Below are 22,712 nucleotides of genomic sequence, written 5' to 3' on the forward strand. Positions count from 1 at the left end.
AATGCAATGAGGCTACTTTATGGTGTACGCAGAACTTGTAGTCTCAAAATCTGAAGAAAAAAATTAAAAGCCATCTATAATTTTTTTTTAGCGTATAACAAATGTGTATATACTAAGGCTCGTTGGCGCAAGATTGCACCTTCGCATCGTACGACACGTTCCCTTTCATTGGCTCTGAATCTTCGGCCTCATCCTCGCTCGCCATCTGGTCCAGCATGTCGAACTCGTTGGCTATCCTCTCCTCAAACACTTCGGTCTCGCACCTGCACCAAAATTTGTATTTAAAGACTTCAAATTTTTGTGGTGAATTTTGTAGTAATGTGACGGTCAGAATTTTGGCAAGTGTTACTGTGCTGAGTTTATCAAACGAAAGAAAACCAGTGCAAATTTTGTACCGAATTTGGATTTCACGTCTGGTTTGTTGAGCCAAAATTATTTCCTGTTTAAACCTCTCCACCTAATAATTAGTGACAATCCGACACAAAAATGAGTTTTCAGGCTTATTGCGCGAAAATTATTTTAATTTTTATTCGCCATTTCCATAAAGTATGGTAATAAGACAAAATCAATTTATATGCTTGTTGTACTGCACCAAAATTATACTGCCAATTACATAAAATGGAGTAATAACACTTCCGATCCTGCTACAAAATCAATTTCTATGCTTGATTTATTGCACCTAAATTATTTCAAGTCACAAACCCGAGCGCTAAAAATATTTTAGGTCAAAATTATATTTCCAATTTCATAGAATGTGGTAATAACACATCTGAACCTGCTATAAAAACAATTTCAAGGCAAAACCACTATGTCACAAGTGTGAAAGAAAAAAAAAAGGTTAACTAAATAAATTGCCCACCTCTGATGGTCGTCTTTAACAGCTTTCTCATCCTTCTTTTCCTCTGGAGGATCGTCTTCTAGACCAAGGTATGTTGGCTCTTAAAAAAAATAAATAAAATATTTTATAAATAAAATAAAAATACGACTATTTATAAATAATTTATTATTTTACCTTGTGCCTGTGCCGATATTGCTTGTGCAATCGCTGTCGGGATGATGAGCGGATATTTCCTTTCATGGCGCGGCTTGCCAACGAGTAGGGACCTCGATCTGTCCCTCGGTGGTAATGGAATCGCATTTAAACCTTTAAAGAAAAAAAAAAATCAGTTTGATTACTTCATTCAAAATAAAAATTAAACATTTTTACAAAGACAAAGGATCACCTGAGCCGGACTCATCATCGTGTTCATTTTCACTCAGGTTTGGCACATCTGTCATTGAGTGTTTTCTATCAAGAGACAAACTGCCAACAGATCTGTAAGCGGATGGGGATTAAAGTGTAAATATGGTTTTTGAACTTGTGATCGTTTCCTTACCCGATGTTACGCGGAAGGTGTTTGTTGCCCCGTATCTTCGGCCGTACAAGTGGCACCGAGCGCAGCATCCTCAATGGGTTTGCCTCGATAGGCTGCTCGACCAGCTGTGAATACACGGCCTTCGCTTCCGTAGTCAAGCATCCCTGCGTTTTGGGTTTTTTGTTTTGTTTTTTGTAACAGTGTCAAAAATTAGAAAAAAAAATGTATGTATAAAAAGGAGAAATATTGCTCCCTTGTCCCCTTTTTCTTCTTACGATTAGCCCAAATTAAAACAAAATGTACATAACTAAAAATAAAAAATCACAGTGTATTTAGTAAGAAAACAAACGTGGAAAAATCCAAGCATAAAAGCATACAAGGTGAGTTACGACTTCTTTATAAAAACAAAAACAAAAACATACACAAACATAACACACACACAAATACAATAAAAAACAAGCAATTACTTAAAAAAAAAGGATGAAAAATAAAATACAACCATTTAAACTACAGTGCTCCTTTGAGAAAGGTCAAAACTGGCAGTACACAGCTCTGGAGGCCGGACGAGGTCAAGTGATGGTTAAATTATTTTAAAATCAATACAACTTATGTAGAATGATAAAATTTTATTTTTAATTATTTTCATTACAAGACTAGAATAATAAAAGCTGAAAACATGTGATCAGTCAAAATTAAATTTTTTAACGAGATCCTCTAAAAGGAATTAGGACTAGTGTAGAATAGAATTTGTTTTGAATTTTAATTTTTTGACAATTTGGTTGGATAGGGATTCTAAAGAACTGATAAATACTGACTTGTTAAGGCTCGGCCAGAAAGTGGTTTTAACTTTTTTTTTACAATGTAGTACAAAAAAGAAATAACGGTCAGTACAGATCTTTTCCAAGAAAAATTAGTTTATTATTAATATTGAATTAATTCGTTCATGAACTACACAAACCAGTTATTTTGACATAACTAGTTTATTTTAGATAGTCAGTGATTCATGATCTACATGAACTAGTTCAGTCATGAACTACACCAAATAGATCATTTTAGCTAGTTAGTTCATGAACTAAATGGACCAGTTCATAATTCGTTCATGAATATACTAACTAAATATTTTGAGCTAGTTCATTCAAGAACAACACGACCTAGTTCATTTGAGATAGTTCGTTCATGAACTATGTGAAGAGATGGGCAAGCCGTAACATTTGAGGACCTGTTTAATTGAAGGGACATGTTTAGTTGAAATAGTTCCTGAATTAAGATCCACTCAGCTTATTTGTTCATAACTACACGAATAGTTCGTTCATGATCGGTAAAAATGGTCAAATTCGATTATTTACCGATCATTTCAAAGAGCAAAAAGTTTAAAAAATAGACATATTATTCCAATAAATATGACTAATAAGTTATTAAGGCATAATAACGTTTAAAAAAATATAAATAGTAAAAAAAACGTCATAAACGTACACACATGTTGAGAAACCTTACTAGCTAAGCTTATTACTTACTAAAGCACTTTTTCTCTTCTTTTTTTTTTTCTAATTACAATAGAAGAAAATAATTTGCTAAGCCGGTGGATTATGATTAAAAACGAATATATATGTATTATTTTTTTAATTTGTTGGGTAAAAAAATACTGTAAACCAGCAGACCAGTATGTGCTTGATCTGACGAGCATTATTTTCAAAAAATATGAAAAAATACTTTTATTTTATTTATAAAATGATTTAAGGCTTTTTGAAGTTTATAGTTTAGTTGATAGCCTGGCTTTGAGAAAGTCTTCAGTGAAACCCGGAAGGGAGGCGACATCATCAGACGATGAGGACGTGGAGGACTTGACGAGGGAGCATCGTACGACCCAGGTGGCGACACGGCACGGCACATCATCGCCAGACGAGGAAGAAGAAGCACCGTAATCATCCCAAGACCGTTGTCGCCTCCTCTCACACCAAGACCTGCTCCTTGGCTTGGCGGATGGCGGGGAAGGTGCGAAAGCTGGTGCCTTTCTCCCAAGGATGGGCGCATGGGTGGGAAGATCGCGTGCATCGGACACGGACCGTTTGTGAGCTGGGGGGCCTGGTAGGGCATAGCAGCCGGCGAAATCGCCTTTCAGGGTGGAACGGCTCGAAGCGGAGGAGCCGCCGGCAATAGTCGTTGAGGATGAGGTGAGGATCGAATTGTAGCTCGAATCTATTGCGGTCCCCTTTGAACCAGGGCTTTCGAGCATTTCTGTGCTGGAGTCTATCGTCGGGGGACGACGCGTCAGGAGGTCGCGCGAACGGGCGAAACAGAACTCGGCAGAGGCCCTGTCCCATAGTGGGAGCCTGAAAGGGGTTGAACTGCCCACGCTGTCAAAGCTCGTACACGATGACAGTGACCTCAAACTTGAGCACAACGACTAAATAATATCCATTGCATCAATACAGCCCAAAAAGGGGAGACAAAAAACATGCAAAAAAAGTTTGCGTTTTAATAAAAAATAAAAAACATACCCATTTTTGTTTGGAATTTATTTTTTTGATTAGTTTTAGTTTTTAGGCCGGTGTCGAGGTAATTTGTAACGAACAAAAGGAAGGAGGAAAACAAAAAGACAAAAAAGCATAACGTTAGTTATACAACAAAAAAACACAAAGGTAAAATAAAAAACAATGTTTCGAAGCAAAATTAAATTTTATGTATTAAAACAAAAATAAAATTGTTGGCTGGCGGTTTCGCGTTTGCATGATGCGCCATTTGATTGGAACCGTATTACAATCACACGAGGTTCACCCACTAGATATTTCCCCTCCAACCATACTAACCACCCCCGGAAAACAACAACTACTTATCCCCTCTGATACCCCCCAATAACAGTTTCCCCTTAATGTAGATACTATTAATTTTCCCCTTAAATACCTCCATTACTTGTTCCCTTTCATTGTACTAATACTCCTCCAATAATTGTTCACCTTCAATATACACACTACTAATTTCCCCTCCAATACCCCCACTACTTGTTCTTTTTCGTTGTACTAATTTCCCCTCCAATACTCCCACTATACGTTCTCCTTCAATGTATACTACTAACTTCCCCTCCAATACCGCCACTACGTGTTTCTTCTTCAATGTACATACTATTAATTTCCCCTCCAATACCCCCACGACTTGTTCTCTTTCATTTTACTAATTTCCCGACTAATACCCCCACTATACGTTCTCCTTCAATGTACATACTACTAACTTCCCCTCCAATACGGCCACTACGTGTTTCTTCTTCAATGTACATACTATTAATTTTCCCCTCAAATACACCCACTACTTGTTCACTTTCATTGTACTAATTTCCCCTCCAATACCCCCCACTATATGTTCCCCTTTTGTCGTTCTAATTTCCCATCCAATACCCCCACGACTTGTTCTCTTTCATTTTACTAATTTCCCGACTAATACCCCCACTATACGTTCTCCTTCAATGTACATACTACTAACTGTTCCCCTTTTGTCGGTCTAATTTCCCCTCCAATACCCCCACTATATGTTCCCCTTTTGTCGTTCTAATTTCCCCTCCAATACCACCACTATATGTTCCCTTTTTGTCATTCTAATTTCCCCTCCAATACACCCACTATATGTTCCCCTTTTGTCGGTCTAAGTTCCCCTCCAATACCCCCACTATATGTTCCCCTTTTGTCGTTCTAATTTCCCATCCAATACCCCCACTATATGTTCCCCTTTTGTCATTCTAATTTCCCCTCCAATACCCCCACTATATGTTCCCCTTCAATGTACATACTACTAACTGTTCCCCTTTTGTCGGTCTAATTTCCCCTCCAATACCCCCACTATATGTTCCCCTTTTGTCGTTCTAATTTCCCCTCCAATACCCCCACTATATGTTCCCCTTTTGTCGTTCTAATTACGCCTCTAATACCCCCACTATATGTTCCCCTTTTGTCGTTCTAATTTCCCCTCCAGTACCCCCACTATATGATCCCCTTTTGTCGTTCTAATTTCCCCTCCAATACCCCCACTAATTGTTTCCCTTTTAATATCCCCACTACACATTCTCCTCCAACCACACTAGACCCCCCCCCCTTAGGACATAAACCACCACAACTAATTCTCCAATCACATTTGATCACTCCACTCTCTTCACTTAGAACTTCAACTAAATTTTCAGAACTGGGATCTCATACACTCTCTCTCTAGCGACTAGCTATGGATTTGATAATATGTATGTGGAACAAGTCCAACAACGCACTTTAAATCGAGAAACGCCCGGTATAACTGATGTAATGTAATTGAATATTGTAAGGAATTTTGCATATAAACCAAAGATGGCCATTTTTGCAATAATAAATTACTCAGTTTTTGAATTTTTTTATAAAAAATAATAATAATAATAATAAAATAAAAATAAGTATTTTGTGTTTTTTCATTCAAAATTTGAGTAAATTATCATTAATAAATGGAATACTATTATTATATTTTTTTTTTTGTGGAAAATTATGTACCTGAACATCTGGAATGGATTGCGCCTCATCGGTGAAAGACCGGCCACTGCGTTGTCCCTTGTTTGAGCCATTGTGCCCTAGGGTGCTGCTCCTGTCGGATCCATGGTTACCCGAGCCTCCGATTGTCGGGAACTTGAATGAAGAGCTCCTCGAGCCGAGGCTAGGCCCATGCCGACCCGGCGATGTCTCGCCAGCCGACTGCACCATCACCTTGTTGGCAAGCTCGTATGTGAGGGCAATGGCTGTGTCAAGGGTCTTCTCGTCTGATGGAGATATTGGCTTGACGGTCGCCAGTTTCTTCTTTGACTTAGCTGCCTGAGCTTCTTGCAGCTCGTTCTTCCTGTTTACAACATCATCCATCTGAGGTGGGGGTGGTGGAGAGCTGTAATTTCTAAACGCAGCATCCATCTCATCCAACAGACTCGGCCCAAAATCAAATTGTTTCTACACAGGAAAAACAAAATAAATAAAAGTTTAAAAAAAAATTATTCGTTTTTATACACTTACTTCAAAACGAGGGCTGTCGACTGCTTCGTCATCAGTGATCTCATGGTATTCATGATCCATCAGCTTGCTACTAGATGTCGCGTCTGTCCATCCAGCTGGTGAAATATACAAATTTTTCATTATTAATATTTCATATGAAATTGAATCAAAAAAATAAAAATAAAAAATAACCAGAAGCACAGTTCCCGTTGTGTGTTATATTGCTGAGCAGTGGCACTCTGTCTGCAGAAATGCTCCCAGCATCCTCGTTGTCAGTGTGCGGCTTGTACGGTGCTACAACCTGATGTGGCACGTGCTCATACTGGAAAGAAAACTTACTTGGTTTAGTATTAAGAAAGGTGTTGTTATTTGTTATTGATTTGTGACCAATCACCTTGGAACCGCCGAGCGATGATATGTCGCCGAAGTACGAGCCGTCCAGACCGACGTGGCCGGTGTGCTTCACGTCACCTTGAGGGCATGAGATCATGTCTGGCTTGAGGCGGTTTCTCTTCGATGAGTAAGCGTTCTTCCCATCTGAAAGATTACATTAAAAAAATAGTATGTACTGTTTTGATTTTTTGATGATTATGACTAACCTCCACGGACGAACTCAGTAGGCTTATTCGATGGCAGGTTTGAACCGAGGTATGCAACCGTCAACGCTGGGTTGAATACGCCCGTTTTACCATTATTAAGAATACCTTTCCACAGATTTGTCCCTTGCACTGGGCTAAATAAATAAATAATAATTATATATAAAAATACATAAATAAATAAAAAATACCTTTTATCCAAAACTGTGATGACATCTCCGACTCTGAATATAAGCTGGTCCCTTTTCATTTTTTCCTCACCCGAATCCTGTATTGCCTGCACCTGCTCCGGTTTACACTTGAAAATTAAAAATAAATTAAATTAATAACAATCGATGAAAGTATATACAATGATAAAATTGTATATTACATCCGACAGTTGTCGTATCAGATCGCTGAATTTAGGCCTTTTGTTCGGATCATGATGCCAGCATTTGCGCATAACGCTGTAGTAGTCTTTAGGGCAGCATTCCGGACGTTCTAACCTCTACAGTAATAAAAAAAAAATTATATATACTTTTTTCTTTTTTTAAATTTGTATAACATGTACCTGAGGGTTGGGCTCGTCGATTGCCTCGAGTATCTGCTGGCCTGTGAGTGCGGCCCAAGGCTGGAACCCGTATGAGAACATCTCCCAAAGGGTTACGGCGTATGCCCAGACGTCTGACGCCGATGTGAACTTGAGGTACGTTATACACTCTGGGGCGCACCACGCGATTGGCAGCTTCAGGTTCACATTGAAGTTTGTCTGGTAATAGTCCTTCCCGACTCCGAGAGCCCTGCTCAGCCCAAAATCTGATATTTTGACTTTGTTCTTTGAAAAGACGAGTATGTTACGAGCCGCTAAATCCCTAAAAAAAGAAGTATATAAATAAAGTAAAAATATATTTAAAAAAAATATGCCAACAACAAAACTTCTAAACAATCGTTTATAATTAATAATAATAATAACAAACCTGTGAATAAGACGTTTTTGTTCTAAATATTCCATTCCATCACAAATCTGAATAGCGAAATTACACAAAGACAGTACAGGGAAGCTGGAACGTAAAGACGGTTCCTTGAGACACTCAAGAAGTGATCTCAGAGCTGCCAGCTCCGACACCTAATATAAAAATATTCATAAATTTAATAATAATAATACTATTTGTGTTTGTAGTTATAATAAACAACATAAGCCGAGACCAGTTATATGCATGCAAGACAAAATTTTAACACGGTTATCCATAAAAAAAACCTACACTTATACAGGTATAAATAAATTGTAACCTTCACACTGTTATATATTAAATCCACCTATCAAGAATTTCGGTTTAATTTGAAAATCTAACCAGCATAAGAGCATTTGTGTCCAGTACGACGCCATAGAGCCTTACGATGTGTTCATGATCGATTGCGTGCATGATTGCTGCCTCTTTTAGAAACTCAATCGGGTTGTTTTGCATCCTTTCACGGCTGAGGCACTTGATTGCAACTTGTATCTTAAAAAAAAAAAATAATAATAATAATAATTAACAAATCATAAGATGATTAAGTAATCGTTTTAATTACCCTTTCACCATCGTTGGTCCATACGCCTTGTTGTACGACACCAAATTCGCCTGTACCCAGCTCCTTGTTTACTATGATGGCGTCGGCGGGGATGATGTGCTTGTTGGGCACCCGTATCGGTGGCTTCTCAGGTGGCTCATCAGGCAACGTGCATTCCCACTGTTCCTCCTTCCTCGACATTATCATCTGGCAGACCGACTAGATTGAGTATGAAGATGGGTTTCTTTGTACAAACCAAGTTTCAAATACCTTTTTGAACTTGGACAGGTAGTTCTGGGGGAAGTGCTTCTGGAAGTATTTCTTGAGGCGGCGCATCTCCGGCTTCGACATGCCGAGCTGGGCGAGATCCTCTTCCGACACGTATTTGAGCTGAGCCACATTTTGCACCTGGTTGACAAAAAAAAAATATCATAATAATAAAATAAAATAAATTTTTTAATAATATTAATATAAAAGGATGAGGATAGACAAATTATAACCATCAAGTTACCTTTCAACAAGTACAAAACCCTTTACAGTTACACCAAAAAATAATACACAGAAAAAAATATTCTTACTGATCATCTTTGTCTGCCTATCCTAAATTGCATGTCAGATGCTTTTCAATGTGATGTTAACTCAAGTCCCTTTTATAAAGTCATGTGTGGGGTGACATAAACAAACTATAGGTGGTGAAATGCCGAAACACGATAAGAATCAAATTACATGTCCAATCCTTAGACCACAATAAGAAATCAATAACGTTATAAAAAAAGTATGCTGCTTATGCTGTCAAATTTCAGTAAAATGCCTCAAATCAGAGCATATTCCATGCATCAATAAATAGAAATCTAAGTAAAGTCATAATTTATTACCGTTACCTAATCTGTCACATTAAAGGTAAAAAAAGAATACACACACGCACACATTTTTTTATAATAATTATTACGGAATACAGAAGGTAATTATGAAAGCGTACTGGCAAGTATGATCTTTATCCTTTTGAAATAGAGCGAAGAGTGTAAAATGACAGTACATCACAAGCCTCACTGTTTGTAAAAATTACAGTGAGGTTATAATTTGTAACCTCCTAAACTTTAATATTAAAATTACAATAAATATTTTACAGAACTAAGTTCTCAGCATTACTCAAGAGAATTGAGTATACTGTTTTCTACATAAAATCACATCTAAAATTTCAATTAATAGCATATCCCAAGTCAACACAATTCAGAAGGACAATAAAAGGTTTCCGTTTTGTACAAGTTATGCATAACTGTCATGCCACCAATTAAGCTTTATATTTATTGAACACAACTTACATAAAGCAATAATGACAGAGTAAATTCAAGTATGGCATTTACGCTATAAGAAACAGAACAATTTATACCAGAAAATCTTAAATTAAACGATTTAGAAGACCAGGGAAGGTTCCATGTATAACAGTCATGCTACTAATTAAGCATTTTATCTGTTTAATACATAGTTCAACTATAACATTATACAGGCAGGTATGGTATTTACACCTTAAAATCAGGTACAATTTATACAAGAAATCCTTTTAAAAATCTCTTTTTTAAACAGTCCGGAAAAATAGTGCAAAAAGGTTTCCTTGTGTTGTACAGGTTATGTATTAGTTATTATGCATTATATGTATTGAACACCCATACTCATTTTGACATAAAGGAATACAGAGAAGTAAGGTGTTTACTCAATAAAATAAAAGCCAATTTGTACAAGAAAATCCCAAATTAAACAATATGAAAGACCAGTACAAGGTTTCCATTTTGTACGATTATGTATAACAGTGATGCTACCATCCAATATAAACTTTATTAAATCTCCCTTTTGTAAATTGGGGAAGAAAAAAAATCAAGGTTGATGTACCCTTTGGTATAAGTAAAACAATATAAAAAGTACGTTTTAGCATCGTACAAAAGTAAAAGTTATTACATCTTCACTAGTTTTCATGGTCCGCTTGATCAATCATTATAACTGTTTTACAAACTCTTGTCGCATGTAGGAAGTGACAAAGTAGATCATAAGAAAAAAGAAACATGAGAATACAGTGAATCACCGTACTGGCTCGTCTTATCATGTTTTTTTATCGTACACTATCACACATATTGCATTGCCATCTTTGTTTTTAAATGTTTTTTATGTAAACTGTAAAGTTTTCAGTCCTTCCACCTGGGCAAGTTGTCATTATGCTGTCATATCTGTCTATCCACCCCTAAACATGGGAGAGGTTATAACAGTGTAATTTTAAAATGGGTCACCATACGATAACAACGTGTGGGCTTATTAATTAAACAATTATCTATTATTATTAATTTTTTGATAATTACTTTGAGATCGTTCTTGAACGCCGTGAAGTACTGCTGGAGCTCGGCTTCGATGAGGAACTCGTACAGGCCCGGCCCTCTGGACGTCATTTTCTTCTTGTCCCCTTCGATCCTCGCGTTTCACCAGAGTAGGTGGGGGACGATAAAAAAAAACAAAAAAAAAAAACAAGTTTTATCCGTTGTTTATAAATTATTATTTCTAACGTAAAGGGGCGAAGACAGTAAAATAAATAAAACTGGAATCGGTCAGGAAATGAGTTGTTTTTATCTTTCCGCGTCCGGCCATCCGGGTTGGAGGTGGAAAACGTCAGACGGAATTATGCGAACTCGAGCATTTATAACAACGGCAGAACGAACGTTACGAACCCGAGGTAAGAACAAAATTTTCTCTTGGGGAAAAATTTGAGAAAATTTTCTTTAAAAAAAATAAATAAATAAATAAAACGGGTTTTATATTCTCTCTCTGGGCCTAACCGAACGCCATGTCCGTCTGTGAAGGGACAGCCAGGTCGGACAACGTGACGGCCATGGGGAAAAACATTTCCCCACCGACGAGGCGCCGATCACGCACAAGAATAAACAAAAACATTTAAGAAAACAAATATAAATAAACATGACACCATATAGTGTTTGTTGATATTAAAACGACCCCGTGCTCATTTCCTTTTGACTAATCTCCTTCCTCATTCCAAATAAGGCGTTTCAGATAATGCAGACGGGGCCACGGTCAATTCTTGAATTATCTCATTCACCCACTCCAATACTACAATATAAACAACGCTAAAATTTATTGAATTAATAAAAAACATTGAAAAAATATAAATGACAATATACTTAACTTCCGTTAAATCCTAGTTACCATGCTAGGTGATAAGGTATGTCAGACTCTGCATGGAGATCACGCTGTCGTGCATTCTTTTTTGACACATGACACATAGCACTCATCAGTGTAAGGTCCGAGGCAGGACCAGGTCTCGGAGAACCTTGATTCAGCCCCTAACCCTTTTTAAAAATGAGTTTCTTTGGTGGAAGAACAACAGTACACTGGGATCTTAATACAGCTACAAGCTCTAAAAAATTGAGCCAGGAAGAAAAGCTGTATAGCCTCAGGGATCAGGATCATTCAGCTTGTTTAAGCAAATTATCAATAACGGCCTGCAGGGCCAGCCGAAAAAGACTGTTACTTCTATAGTTCAATTTTTAACTAATCAAATCAGTGACCTGAATTTCTTTATACACAACTCCAGAGAGGAAATGTTTCCTCTTCCAGCAATATGCAGCGATTTCACCCCTGGATTCATTTTATCCATTGCTTGTCACAAGCTTGGAAGAAGGAAGAAAGCTGGCTACAACCTGAGGTTTGTAACATCTCAGATATTAGAGGAGAGTTAACATCCATATCCTGGGGGTGCATATCTAGATATTTATTTAATATTACAGTTCCATAGATACAGTCAAAACTAAAACAAATACATACAAAAATAGATAACTACATATAAGGATAAGGTATTTGGATTTTTTCAATGTTGGTGAGACAGGGTTGTATCTTAAGTCCCATACTTTTTTTCTTTATTTGTTGACTATGTTATTTCACTTCTAAAGGATGGGGTTCTTGTTTATGGAACCAGAATAAAAATATTAGTCTACACCGGTGACATTATTATTGCATACCACCCGCTTGTGCTGCAGAAGAATATGAACGACAAAAATGAAGTTTATTGGGAATTGTGTGGTGTTTAGTGACAGTGTGGTGAGATCGTGAGATGCAGTCTGGTGTGGTGTAGGTTTAGAAAAACATTTTCTTTATCGTTTCAACGTTTCGATCTTTATTGATCATCATCAGGGCGCCTGGGATTTATAAACATTGTTAAATTATACAAATACATTAAGAAGTGAAAAAATGAATTTATACAATGATAGAAATTTTAGATTGAATCAAAGTATTTGTACTTGCTCAAAGTGTTTGTTTTCTGTGTAGATGTGTCATTACTGTGTGTCGTGTTGAGAGTGCCAGTGAGATATAAATGTTTGATTTTGAAGGAGTGGGGAAGGAAATAGGGATAGCAATCCATATTTCTATTCTGTGGACAACAGAATTTATTTACTAAAAAAATAAATTGAAAATAATGATTTTTATAAAAGGACACAGGCTGGAATCATCAGAGATGTGGTTGTTAAGAGATGAAAAAATAGTTACATAGATATAATTATCTAGTTATTGACTAAGACTAGGAAAACTTAAAAAAAGCCATATTGTTCAGCATAAAATTTTCAAAAAAATATGTGCAGGTCTGTGACTTAAAATATGCATTTCCAAAATTGGCCATTTTTCATGCAAAAACCAAGTAGTTTTTTATTTATTTTTATGGGCAGTATTTGACATACAAATTTAATTTTAAAAATTATTTTCCTTACAGTATGTATTAGGAAAATATTTAGTTGTGTTATAATTTACTTTTTTCTCACGTTAAAAATTCAGCGGCATTAAAAAAGCAGCAGGAAATTTCGGTGGATCGGCGAGTTAACTCTTACAATTCATGTCGATATGTTTTAAATCCTTCAACCTGATGAGCTTTAAGCTTTGAAATCGGGATAATTGTAAACTACAAATTCTGTGAGTAGAATGATCATTTACCAAAAATTAAACATACTCATTGAAGAATATTTAAACATAATAAGAAAGTTACGCAGAGATTGTTACCTGAATTAAGAGTACGTCTTATAGAAACATGTTAAATCTAAATTTACATTTTCTATTGCAAGTAAATAAAATTGTTAAAAAAATTTGATTAAGTGTTCAGACTGTGTGGCAGGTATAAGGGTTATCAATCGAAAATAAAGGTTACATAAAGGTTTTCAACCATTCTTCAGGTTTTAATGTATGTTGGTTATACAACATAGTTCGATCTGAAAAATAAATTCCTGAATAAAATCAATGGCATTGTTTTTTATCCATTATTTATTTTCTTGGAAATAACAAAAATTAATATTGATAATTATAAAATCTAAGAGGATTTACTCTTTCAGCTTTTAAAATGGAAGCGTGACTCCTGATTGAGTTAAAAACTGACTGGGATAAAAAAAAATCCCCACCCCAAAAACAAACAAATTTTTTTCAGAAATGGTTTCAGTACAGTTTAACTATTTCTTTTTAATTTATATAAAAAAAGGAAAAATTTCCCCAAGGGGAAAACAATTTTGCGATGTCTAAGTTGGACATTTTTGACTAGTAAACCATCAAGAAACCTCTCAAAGCAAATAACTACCATATATTGTATTAAAAAANTATATATATATTTGTTTAAAAGATAAAAGACCCTTTTTGGCATCTTTTTGTTTATAGATTTGGGAGGACTGGCCTTGCGACGATCGGATATGAGACGAGAGGGCCGGTCGTGCTGAGTATGGTCTGCGCCGTCTCCGTGCTTTCGCTGCCGTCCTGGTGTTGGGCGACGGTGACGGAAGGCGCTGGTATGACCGGTGCCATCGAGACCGTTGCGATCGAAACAGGGGTACCTAGGAAAAATGAAGCAAATTTAATTAAAAACCAGTTCAAATTTTTTTCTTTTTCAATTACAAGTTTTCCAAAACCAAAATACCTGCTGCAACTGCAGCGATGCTGACAGGCACGGTCGCTACGCTGGCCGTGACGGTGCGTATCGCCGCGCTCACTTGTGGCTGGATCTGGCCATTTGTGATCGTCACAGCTGCCGGTACGGTAACCGCAGTAAGACCTTGTGTCTTATCTGTAAGTCGCATTTGCGCATTTTGCTCGAGAAGAAATTCATTCGTTGCCTAAAGAACAAAAACAAAAGATTAATGTTAATACATGTACAAAAGCACTTATTTGCCATTGGACAAATGTTAGGGACTATATTTACTTGAAGGTCGTCGACCCGTTTTCTGAGCTCAGCGACCGTCTTCCTAAGGAAGGCATTTTCATCCTCGACAGTCCAATACTGCTGTCCAACGTACTCCAATTCCACTCGCCTCCTCTTTGAAAGACAGTCATTGAAAGACATGAGGCACCCAGTGTGCACATGCCTGTACTTGCAGTTGTCCCTGTCGCACTCGCCCTTCAGGAAATCCTTGCACATTGGTGTCGAATCGGAAGCCAGCTCTTTCACCTAATGAAAAAAAAAAAAAAAAAAAAAACTGATAAAATATATTCCAAATGTAACTTGTTTTTTATTATTAAAAACAAACAAAACATAACCTGCTTTCAATATCCTTCACATTTGCTATCTTTATTTAATAAAATAATTAAGGTCGAACTTCCCATATACAAGTCATCCCTCGGGAATGGGATTTTTAGCAGGGTCAAAATATAAAAAAAATATTCAAATGTGAGACAGGCACCCAATGATGGCAAAATCCTGAAACCCTTTTGAAAATAAATAAATAAATTTATTTCGTATGAAATTACATTTCTTACATACAGATCCGTTCGACCCTTTCTCTGACAGATTCTTTCATCTTTTGTGAACTCATTTCCAAAATCAAAATATTAGAACTGACTAACTGACCTTGAGGTATGAAACTTCCCTAAAACGTTGTCTAATCTACCGTCCATAGATTGCTGAATTTTTTCCCTATCTGTTTATAAGACATTTTTCCATTAAAAAATCTAGCTTCAGTGTCTGGTTAGGGATGGTCTGTGTCTGTTTAAACAAAGTAAATGGTATATCACTTTAAAATAAAACTGTCTGATTATTAAGGATGTCCAGTGAGAAGTGTCCATTTGGGGAAGTTCGACTATAAATTAAACGATTTTTCATCACGAGTACCTTCATCCCATCTCACTGTATGCAATATATAAATAAATATCTCAACCAAGACCTTACATAAATAGAATAATTAATTGAAAGAAGCAACTTGGTCAATTGACCACTAAAATATAAAATGGATTAATATTTAATAAGAAAAAGAAGTATCACTTCATTAAACAGCTCCCCGTGGCCACTTCATAAGTCGCAGAGAATCCAATCCTGATTACACGACATTTGAAAAGAGGGAAACATGGCAAAAAGAGGGAAATTCGAACGGTCGTAGGTTGAGATGGAGAGTTGGTGTCCAAGAGGATCGATGTCACGATAGCTCAAGTGGTAGAGCAGCAGCGTATTTTAGCCGAAGGTTGTGGATTCGAATCCCGCTCGTGACACTTACTTTTTTATCTCAACCAAGGCCTTACATAAAAAGAATAATTAATTGAAAGAAACAACTTGGTCAATTGACCACTAAAACGTAAAATATATAAATATGACAAGAAATAATAGTAATTGTATGTATAAACAATTACATTAACTTGACACCTATTGTAACCTTCCTGTCAAAATTCTTTCTTCAGTAGGGTATATAAAAAAAACATCTAAAAACAAGCTGGGTTGAAACCTATTACAACCTTCCTGTAAAAATTCTGGATAGAGGAAAAAAAGGAATATTCACTCCATTTTCCCATTTTAGCATACACACATCTCATACTGGCTCTTTAAATGTGAATAAAAATCTTTTGAAATATCATTAACTACAAGAATGTCTAGACAAATACATTGACTTGACACCTATTGTAACCTTCCTGTCAAAATTCTTTCTTCAGAAAGGAAACAAAAACGAGCATATTCACTCAATTTTCCTGTTTTAGTACACACACATTTCACACTGATTCTTAAAATGTGAATAAATATCTTTTGAAATATTATTAACTACAAGAATGTCTAGACAAATACATTGACCTGACACCTATTGTAACCTTCCTGTCAAAATCCTTTCTTCAGAAAGGAAACAAAAACAAGCATATTCACTCAATTTTCCCATTTTCTGACCCACACCCTCTCATACTGTTTTAAAATTTAAATAAATATTCAATTAAATAATAATTACATGTGAGTATAAACAAATAATGGAATATTCATTAAATTTTCCTATTTTTGGCACACAGACATCCTCTCAAACTATTTTTTTAAATTTTTTTTTTAGTACAAATAAATATTACAACGAATAATAATGGGAACAAATTACACAAATAAACTTTCTTAATTATAACCTAATATAGCCTTCTTGTACTGACAATTGTGTTTTCATATATATTATGTGTTAAAATAAGGGTTAGAGTGTCCTGTTTTTATGAGACCAACCAATAGTATACGAAAAGGGTTAAAGTGAGGCATTTGGAATGAGGTAAACAATGAAGAAGGAAGTATGACAAGATTGCGTTTTTGAATGATGATTATTGATTGATAAAAACAATTGGTATTTACATTTAGACGAGGTTTGTCGACCAATTGTTGAATATGAGGCGGCAGGTCGCCCGTCTGCGTGTAGTGTTCCTCGTCTTCCCTGGAACAGTGGACGAAAGCGCACATCTCCCTGAAACACTTTCCGTTCTGGTAGTCGTGGCAGAAGACGTATTTCTCCTTGGGATGAAGGTACTTGCAGACGTCGCCGCGTCCGCAGGCGTTTTTGAGGAAGTCTCGGCAGACGACCCTCTTCTCTTTCTCGTCCGGCTTCATGTCGGCTTTTCGACCCGGAATTATTGAAAATCCCTTTCTAAGGGACTTTTTCCCCTTTTCCGAGACTAAAGGGAGGTTTTTCGAAGTTTTAACCCTCCTCGGATACTTCAAACCATTAAAGACGGGACCGAGCGCATCATCACACCATCTTGTTTTCATTTGGGATCGAAGTATCGAACCGACTAACTCGATTCGAGCCAATGCTAACGTCATATTTTCAACTAAGCCTTTTAATACAAACAAAAAACTTTAAAAAACAATAAATTCTCCAACAAGAATTAAAACAGTTTAATTAATAAAAATTAAAAAAATAAAAATTTAATCTAACTAAGCACCTCCATTGGTCAATTGTTTTCCGCCTTAATTTGAATATCATCCCAGTGTAGCCAACTTTCACTCTGATGACTAAAATAAAAAACAAAAATAAGTAATAAAATTAAAAGATCAAACTTTAAGAATATATTATCAAATCACTAATTCTATCAACTTCAATCAGTAATATTTTATCAATAACAAATCTTCGTTATCTCAATCTCATTCGCTATCTCTTTTTGTTTTCTAATCGATTCTAGTCATTTAAAGCTCTTACACTTTTTTTATTTATTTCTTCACGATATTTTTACAATCAATCTTCCCTATTATATCCCCTATATTGACCCTATTGTCAAAATTTCAATTCTTGTAAATTCACAGCTATAATCAGCTTATCATCCAATGAAAACCCTCAATGACTCTCTAATCAATCATCTTTATTATTCTATCAATCTCTCAATCGCGTTATCTGGCTCTTTTTCTTTATCTTTTTTGCGATCGAATTTAATCAATTTAATCGTTCAGTAACCATGTGTGATTGATTTTGTCAGTTTGGTTAGATGGAGGGGAGCGATGCGACTGGGGACGGTTGTGCGGAGCCGGGAGTGTTTGCGAGGGAGAGACGGTTCTACCTTAACGAAAGTACGATGTTTAAAAACTCATTATATTGTTTAATTAATTAATTATTGAAATTGTGTTGCTGTCAGAGTTGGTGGGAGGCGTCCAACAGGGGGAAGGTTGCAGTCAGGCCGTTCACCCTTTCCGGACGGCGTCCGAGAAGTCGACCGAGATCCGGGTGGCGTCCTGGGCCCAGAGCGAAACGTTGCGGACCCACGGGGGCTGAACTCGAATCGTTCTATCGTATAATTTCTTCTATGTCAGTAAAATGAAGAAGAAGATGTCCGAAGAGTGTTTCGACTCGATAATGGCAAAGGCGCAGGAGAGCGGGCAGATATCGAAGGAGGTGGACAACTCGGACGTCAAACACGAGGTTAGTAGACAGAGTGGGAAAGTGGAAAAAACCACAATTTCAAATTGGAAAAATTACTTTTTTTCCAAATTTTTCATGTACTGATTCTTATGATTAAAAACGTTCGGTTTTGTTGATGATCGCCCTTCAACATAAAGCCGCCATGCTGGCAACGGGAAAACGTAACATGTATCTTCCAGCATTTCCATTTCCAAGCTTTGCCTTAATGTGAACATTTATCTTCATTTATTTTTAATTTTTTGAATTAGAATTGAAAAAAAAAACGAAAAGTTTCATAGCAGAAATGTTTGGTTGAACTTGTCAGTTGGAAGCTGCCGGAGCATAAGGCTTCCGAGGTTTCGGTTATGCTATGCAGGTTTCATACACACATGATTTTCATCTTCGACAGTAACCATTTTTTTTTTAAATTGTAATATAATTTTTGTTCAGAGTTCAGTCTGTGTTGTTTCAATAAAAAAATATTAAGAACCAGAATTTGGTATTTGACTGAGTGTAAGTTTATGTTGATGATGTTCACCTTAGATCGATACATAAAGAGCAAGCGCTTTCCAACTCCTCATCTCAACTTAAAACCTTTAGAATTTTCCTCTCTTTTTGCCTTATTTTTGAATGTCTTGTAATCAGGTTTCGATTCTCAGTGACTTATGAAGTGGCCACGAAAAGCTGTTAGCAAATTAATTATTCTTTAATTATTATATTAATCAATTAATTGACTCTAACCCTAACCATTTAATTTAAGCCGAGTTGGTAAAACAATGTTTATTAATGAGGGTAAGATGATTCGACTGTCTAGATATCACCAATTTGTTGAGAATCACGGATGCGGCCACAAATAACTATTCATATTTTATTTATGATAATGTAATGCAGCCCTGAAGAAGACTGATAAAGGTCAAAAGGTTGATGTAGAAGGTACATTACTCACTTCTTTGTGACCACATCCCTGATCCTCAACAAATTTGTCCACTAAATAAATGTTCACTTGAAGCAATTTTCTCAGTTGCTTCATGCTGCGGCAGTTCGTTCTACCTATGCCACTGTTGCTTATGATAAAGATACAACGGTGAAGTCTGTATCTTCCTCTCTTTGCATCAGCAAAACCAATTCTGTAGTTTTTGTAGTTATTAGCGATTATAGTTGTATTGGACTGTTGGCACCTCCAAATTTGGATTTGAAAAACTCAGGAAACGTATGATTGATTATAGAGAAATGGTATGACTTTGTGTAAATCCTGAGTATTTGTAATAGTTTACAGTCTCTAAACACTCTCGGCACTAATATATATAAACAAAAAAATATTAATTGAAATCAGTTAAGTAGTTTTCGTTTTTATTGTTACCACACATTCAAATATTCACTTTTTTATAAGTATATAGATTAAGTGTGTTCAGTTTTAGCACTGAAATCATGAGAAAAAGATCAAGTTTAAAAGCAAGTTGAAGCACGCGTTGTTCAGTTGATTGTATTATCTTTTGAGCTCAGTATGACTTGGTACACTTAAAGTTTAAGTATAATTAATTTTTTTTTTAAATACTTGATCTCTGTGCTATAAATAATGTTTTATTGATTATTTTTGTTTCAGTCTGATAAAGACAGTGATTATGGTGGATCTGATTACGACACAGGAGAGGCTACGACTTTCAGGATGCTCGTCGAGAAGACCCAGGTCTCAGATGCTGAATTCGTTGAATGCTGCCAGCAAGTTGGCCTCATATCGACGACGCAGATATGCTCATGTGGGTCTACGATGTGCCTCTACCATTCTGACATAATAGATGGCGTCGAGTGGAAGTGCGCCCCATGTGGCAAGCAGAGGGCGTTGAAAGACGGCACGTGGCTCGAGGAGATACGTCAGATCAGGCTGAAAGACATCATACTCGTGCTTTACTGCTGGGCGAGGAATTACCCCGAGCCTTTGTGCCAGCATGAGATGGACCTGACCGACGTGTCAGTCTCAATAGTCCCGATGATCTACAAAAAGTGTAAAAAGCTCTGTTCGGAATATTTTGAAGATGAGGTGTCTAACATCGGCACACCGGGGGAAGTAGTGGAGATTGAAGAGTTCCAGACGCCAACCGGCCTCCATATAGTTGGCGGCGTCGAGAGGAACAACATGAAAAATGTTTTTTTCAGGGTCCTACCCGAGAATTGGAACAGGGACGACCTGTGCACTGCGATCGCGGACAATATCGTATCCGGGACGATAATACACTGTCACAACACGACTGTGCTTGAGATACTCGGCTCGGTCGGTCTGCGTTACCTCGATAAAGTATGGAAGCTCAAAGTCGTCGGGACAGGCGACTGCGACTCACCCCTCGTTACATCGCTCTGGGCGCTTTTTGAACGGCTCATACTCGACAAAGACTACACGCAGAGCAACCTTGTAGAATTTCTATTCAGGCGGAGGATGGAGACGCACAGGGATCCGTTCTTGTTCCTCCTCAACGTTATCGCCGTACTACATCCCCCTTCGACTGTGCCAACTGATTACGACTTGAGCCAGTAATTCCATTTAACGTGGAAAAAAGTGACAGTATTACAATACAATAATTTTTAAAACTATTTTACATGTTTCTGGCTGATTTTAATTAATATTTTTTAAATACAATTAATTATATATATTTAAAAAAAATTCAGACATCAAATAAAAGTGTCAGAAAAATTATATAATTTTTCCTTTTGGCCTTTGACCTTAAAGGGAAATGGTCGATGGCTAACTGTTTACCCGTAAGATGATTTTAACAAGGTCATGCAACTTTTTTACAATGCGCAACCTGTCTTAAGGTAGAATAATTTTGTACAACTAAATATTTTTGTTATTATTATTGATATAATTTTTTTTGTTCAGCAATGCTTAACGCATATCTTAACGGTGTATGATACGATCTTGAAAAGATGATCAACACGAAAAAGGTGTGGAAATAATGAGCTTAAAAAAACAGGTATTTCAATGTCGGTTTAAAAAGTAAATTAAACAATTAATTTATGTTGAGGTTAAAAAAAAGGCCAAATTACAAATGATTTGGATTGGATTTATACAAGCTCAAATCTGTATGTACATACACATTATTCGATATTCCGTCATCGGCCCTCTCATACTACACATTCATCTCAATAAGTACCTTCACTCTAACAAGACACAAAACTATCAGTACTATATACAAAAATTAAAAAAAAAAAAAAAAAACTTTCCTGCAAAAATCAGAACAGGTGGCCCAAAAAATCATGTATATCATGTGGCATTCATCATGCTCTCTATAAGGGGCCAAGGAATTTCACTGTTCAATTAAGTGGGACGTATGAGCAATGTTTCTCTACATGCTATTCTTAGTCAGGTGAGGATGGCCCTTCACGATTCGGATCCTTTGAAAATCAGCTTAATTAAGTTATGCTATAAAAGATCAAATCAAAATTAAATTATTTCAGGGTTTAACAAGAGATTAGTTTAAATTAGAAGCAGGTGATGTCTGTTTGTAAAAAACAGAAAAAGTCTTTTGTTTTGTAAGATCTGTTGATATTTAATTTTATGTAACTTATTTGTACCAAAAATTAAAAAGTTCAAAGTCCAGATGTGCAAGACGGGAATGAATGATTTTTGCACTTCAATGCATTGGCAAAGGTCAAGATGACCAAGGGATAATAATAAAATATTATACCAGAAAACCAAATCACATTAAGCAATCAGCAAATAAATGTTCAGTTATTTAACATTTTTATTTTTACTATCTTATATTAGTACGAGGGTATTTCAACTACAAGGATATTTGTACCCTCGAGGAGCTGGTGTTTTTGAAAAAAAAAATTGTAAGGGCTAATGAATTTGAACCCATGACCTTTACCTTACAGTGATGAGCACTGTGTCAACGTCTAAACCGTTTTGGCCACTGATGCCCTATCCATTTGATTTAATTAACAGGTAAATGCAATATTTAATATCATTTTTGTATTATTAATTACTTTATATTTAGATTTATATTGAAAAACAATGATATGAACAGTTTAAATTTTGAAGAAGAATATTATGGCAACACTCCTGTATGATACTACTGTCTAACCACAGCATCTTGGATTATTCTCATCTGCTTT

At 36.3% G+C, this 22,712-nt stretch overlaps 3 protein-coding genes across 4 annotated transcripts; 1 reads left to right on the forward strand and 2 right to left on the reverse strand.

Moving 5' to 3' along the window:
* Positions 1-93: 93 nt before the first annotated feature.
* LOC106667401 (tyrosine-protein kinase PR2) lies at positions 94-11,561 on the reverse strand. 2 transcript variants are annotated; one of them, XM_014395320.2, is made up of 18 exons: positions 10,815-11,561; positions 8,737-8,874; positions 8,488-8,673; positions 8,268-8,417; positions 7,893-8,041; positions 7,487-7,787; positions 7,307-7,423; positions 7,128-7,234; positions 6,940-7,073; positions 6,735-6,877; positions 6,533-6,662; positions 6,362-6,456; positions 5,855-6,298; positions 1,377-1,519; positions 1,224-1,315; positions 1,013-1,144; positions 860-938; positions 94-263 (listed from the first exon to the last, which is right to left on the reverse strand). In XM_014395320.2, the coding sequence occupies exons 1-18, from the start codon at positions 10,899-10,901 to the stop codon at positions 113-115; spliced, it is 2,778 nt and encodes a 925-aa protein (XP_014250806.1). In that variant the 5' UTR covers positions 10,902-11,561; the 3' UTR covers positions 94-112. The 2 variants fall into 2 exon arrangements, with proteins under 2 accessions (XP_014250806.1, XP_014250804.1); XM_014395318.2 differs by having other exon boundaries at positions 8,488-8,685; positions 10,815-11,560.
* Positions 11,562-14,103: 2,542 nt separating this feature from the next.
* On the reverse strand, positions 14,104-17,711 carry LOC106667352 (zinc finger CCCH domain-containing protein 10-like). Its single transcript, XM_014395241.1, has 5 exons — positions 17,656-17,711; positions 17,069-17,567; positions 14,693-14,938; positions 14,411-14,606; positions 14,104-14,327 (listed from the first exon to the last, which is right to left on the reverse strand). Exons 1-5 carry the CDS (start codon positions 17,694-17,696, stop codon positions 14,149-14,151), a joined length of 1,161 nt encoding a protein of 386 aa, XP_014250727.1. The 5' UTR covers positions 17,697-17,711; the 3' UTR covers positions 14,104-14,148.
* Positions 17,712-17,960: 249 nt separating this feature from the next.
* Positions 17,961-21,153, forward strand: LOC106667353. The gene is made up of 3 exons (XM_014395242.2): positions 17,961-18,274; positions 18,340-18,623; positions 20,206-21,153. Exons 2-3 carry the CDS (start codon positions 18,519-18,521, stop codon positions 21,130-21,132), a joined length of 1,032 nt encoding a protein of 343 aa, XP_014250728.1. The 5' UTR covers positions 17,961-18,274; positions 18,340-18,518; the 3' UTR covers positions 21,133-21,153.
* Positions 21,154-22,712: the final 1,559 nt, after the last annotated feature.

Source organism: Cimex lectularius, unplaced genomic scaffold, assembly GCF_000648675.2.
Source record: "Cimex lectularius strain Harlan isolate CLEC.00 unplaced genomic scaffold, Clec_2.1 scaffold10, whole genome shotgun sequence".
Taxonomy (NCBI): Eukaryota; Metazoa; Arthropoda; class Insecta; order Hemiptera; family Cimicidae; genus Cimex; species Cimex lectularius.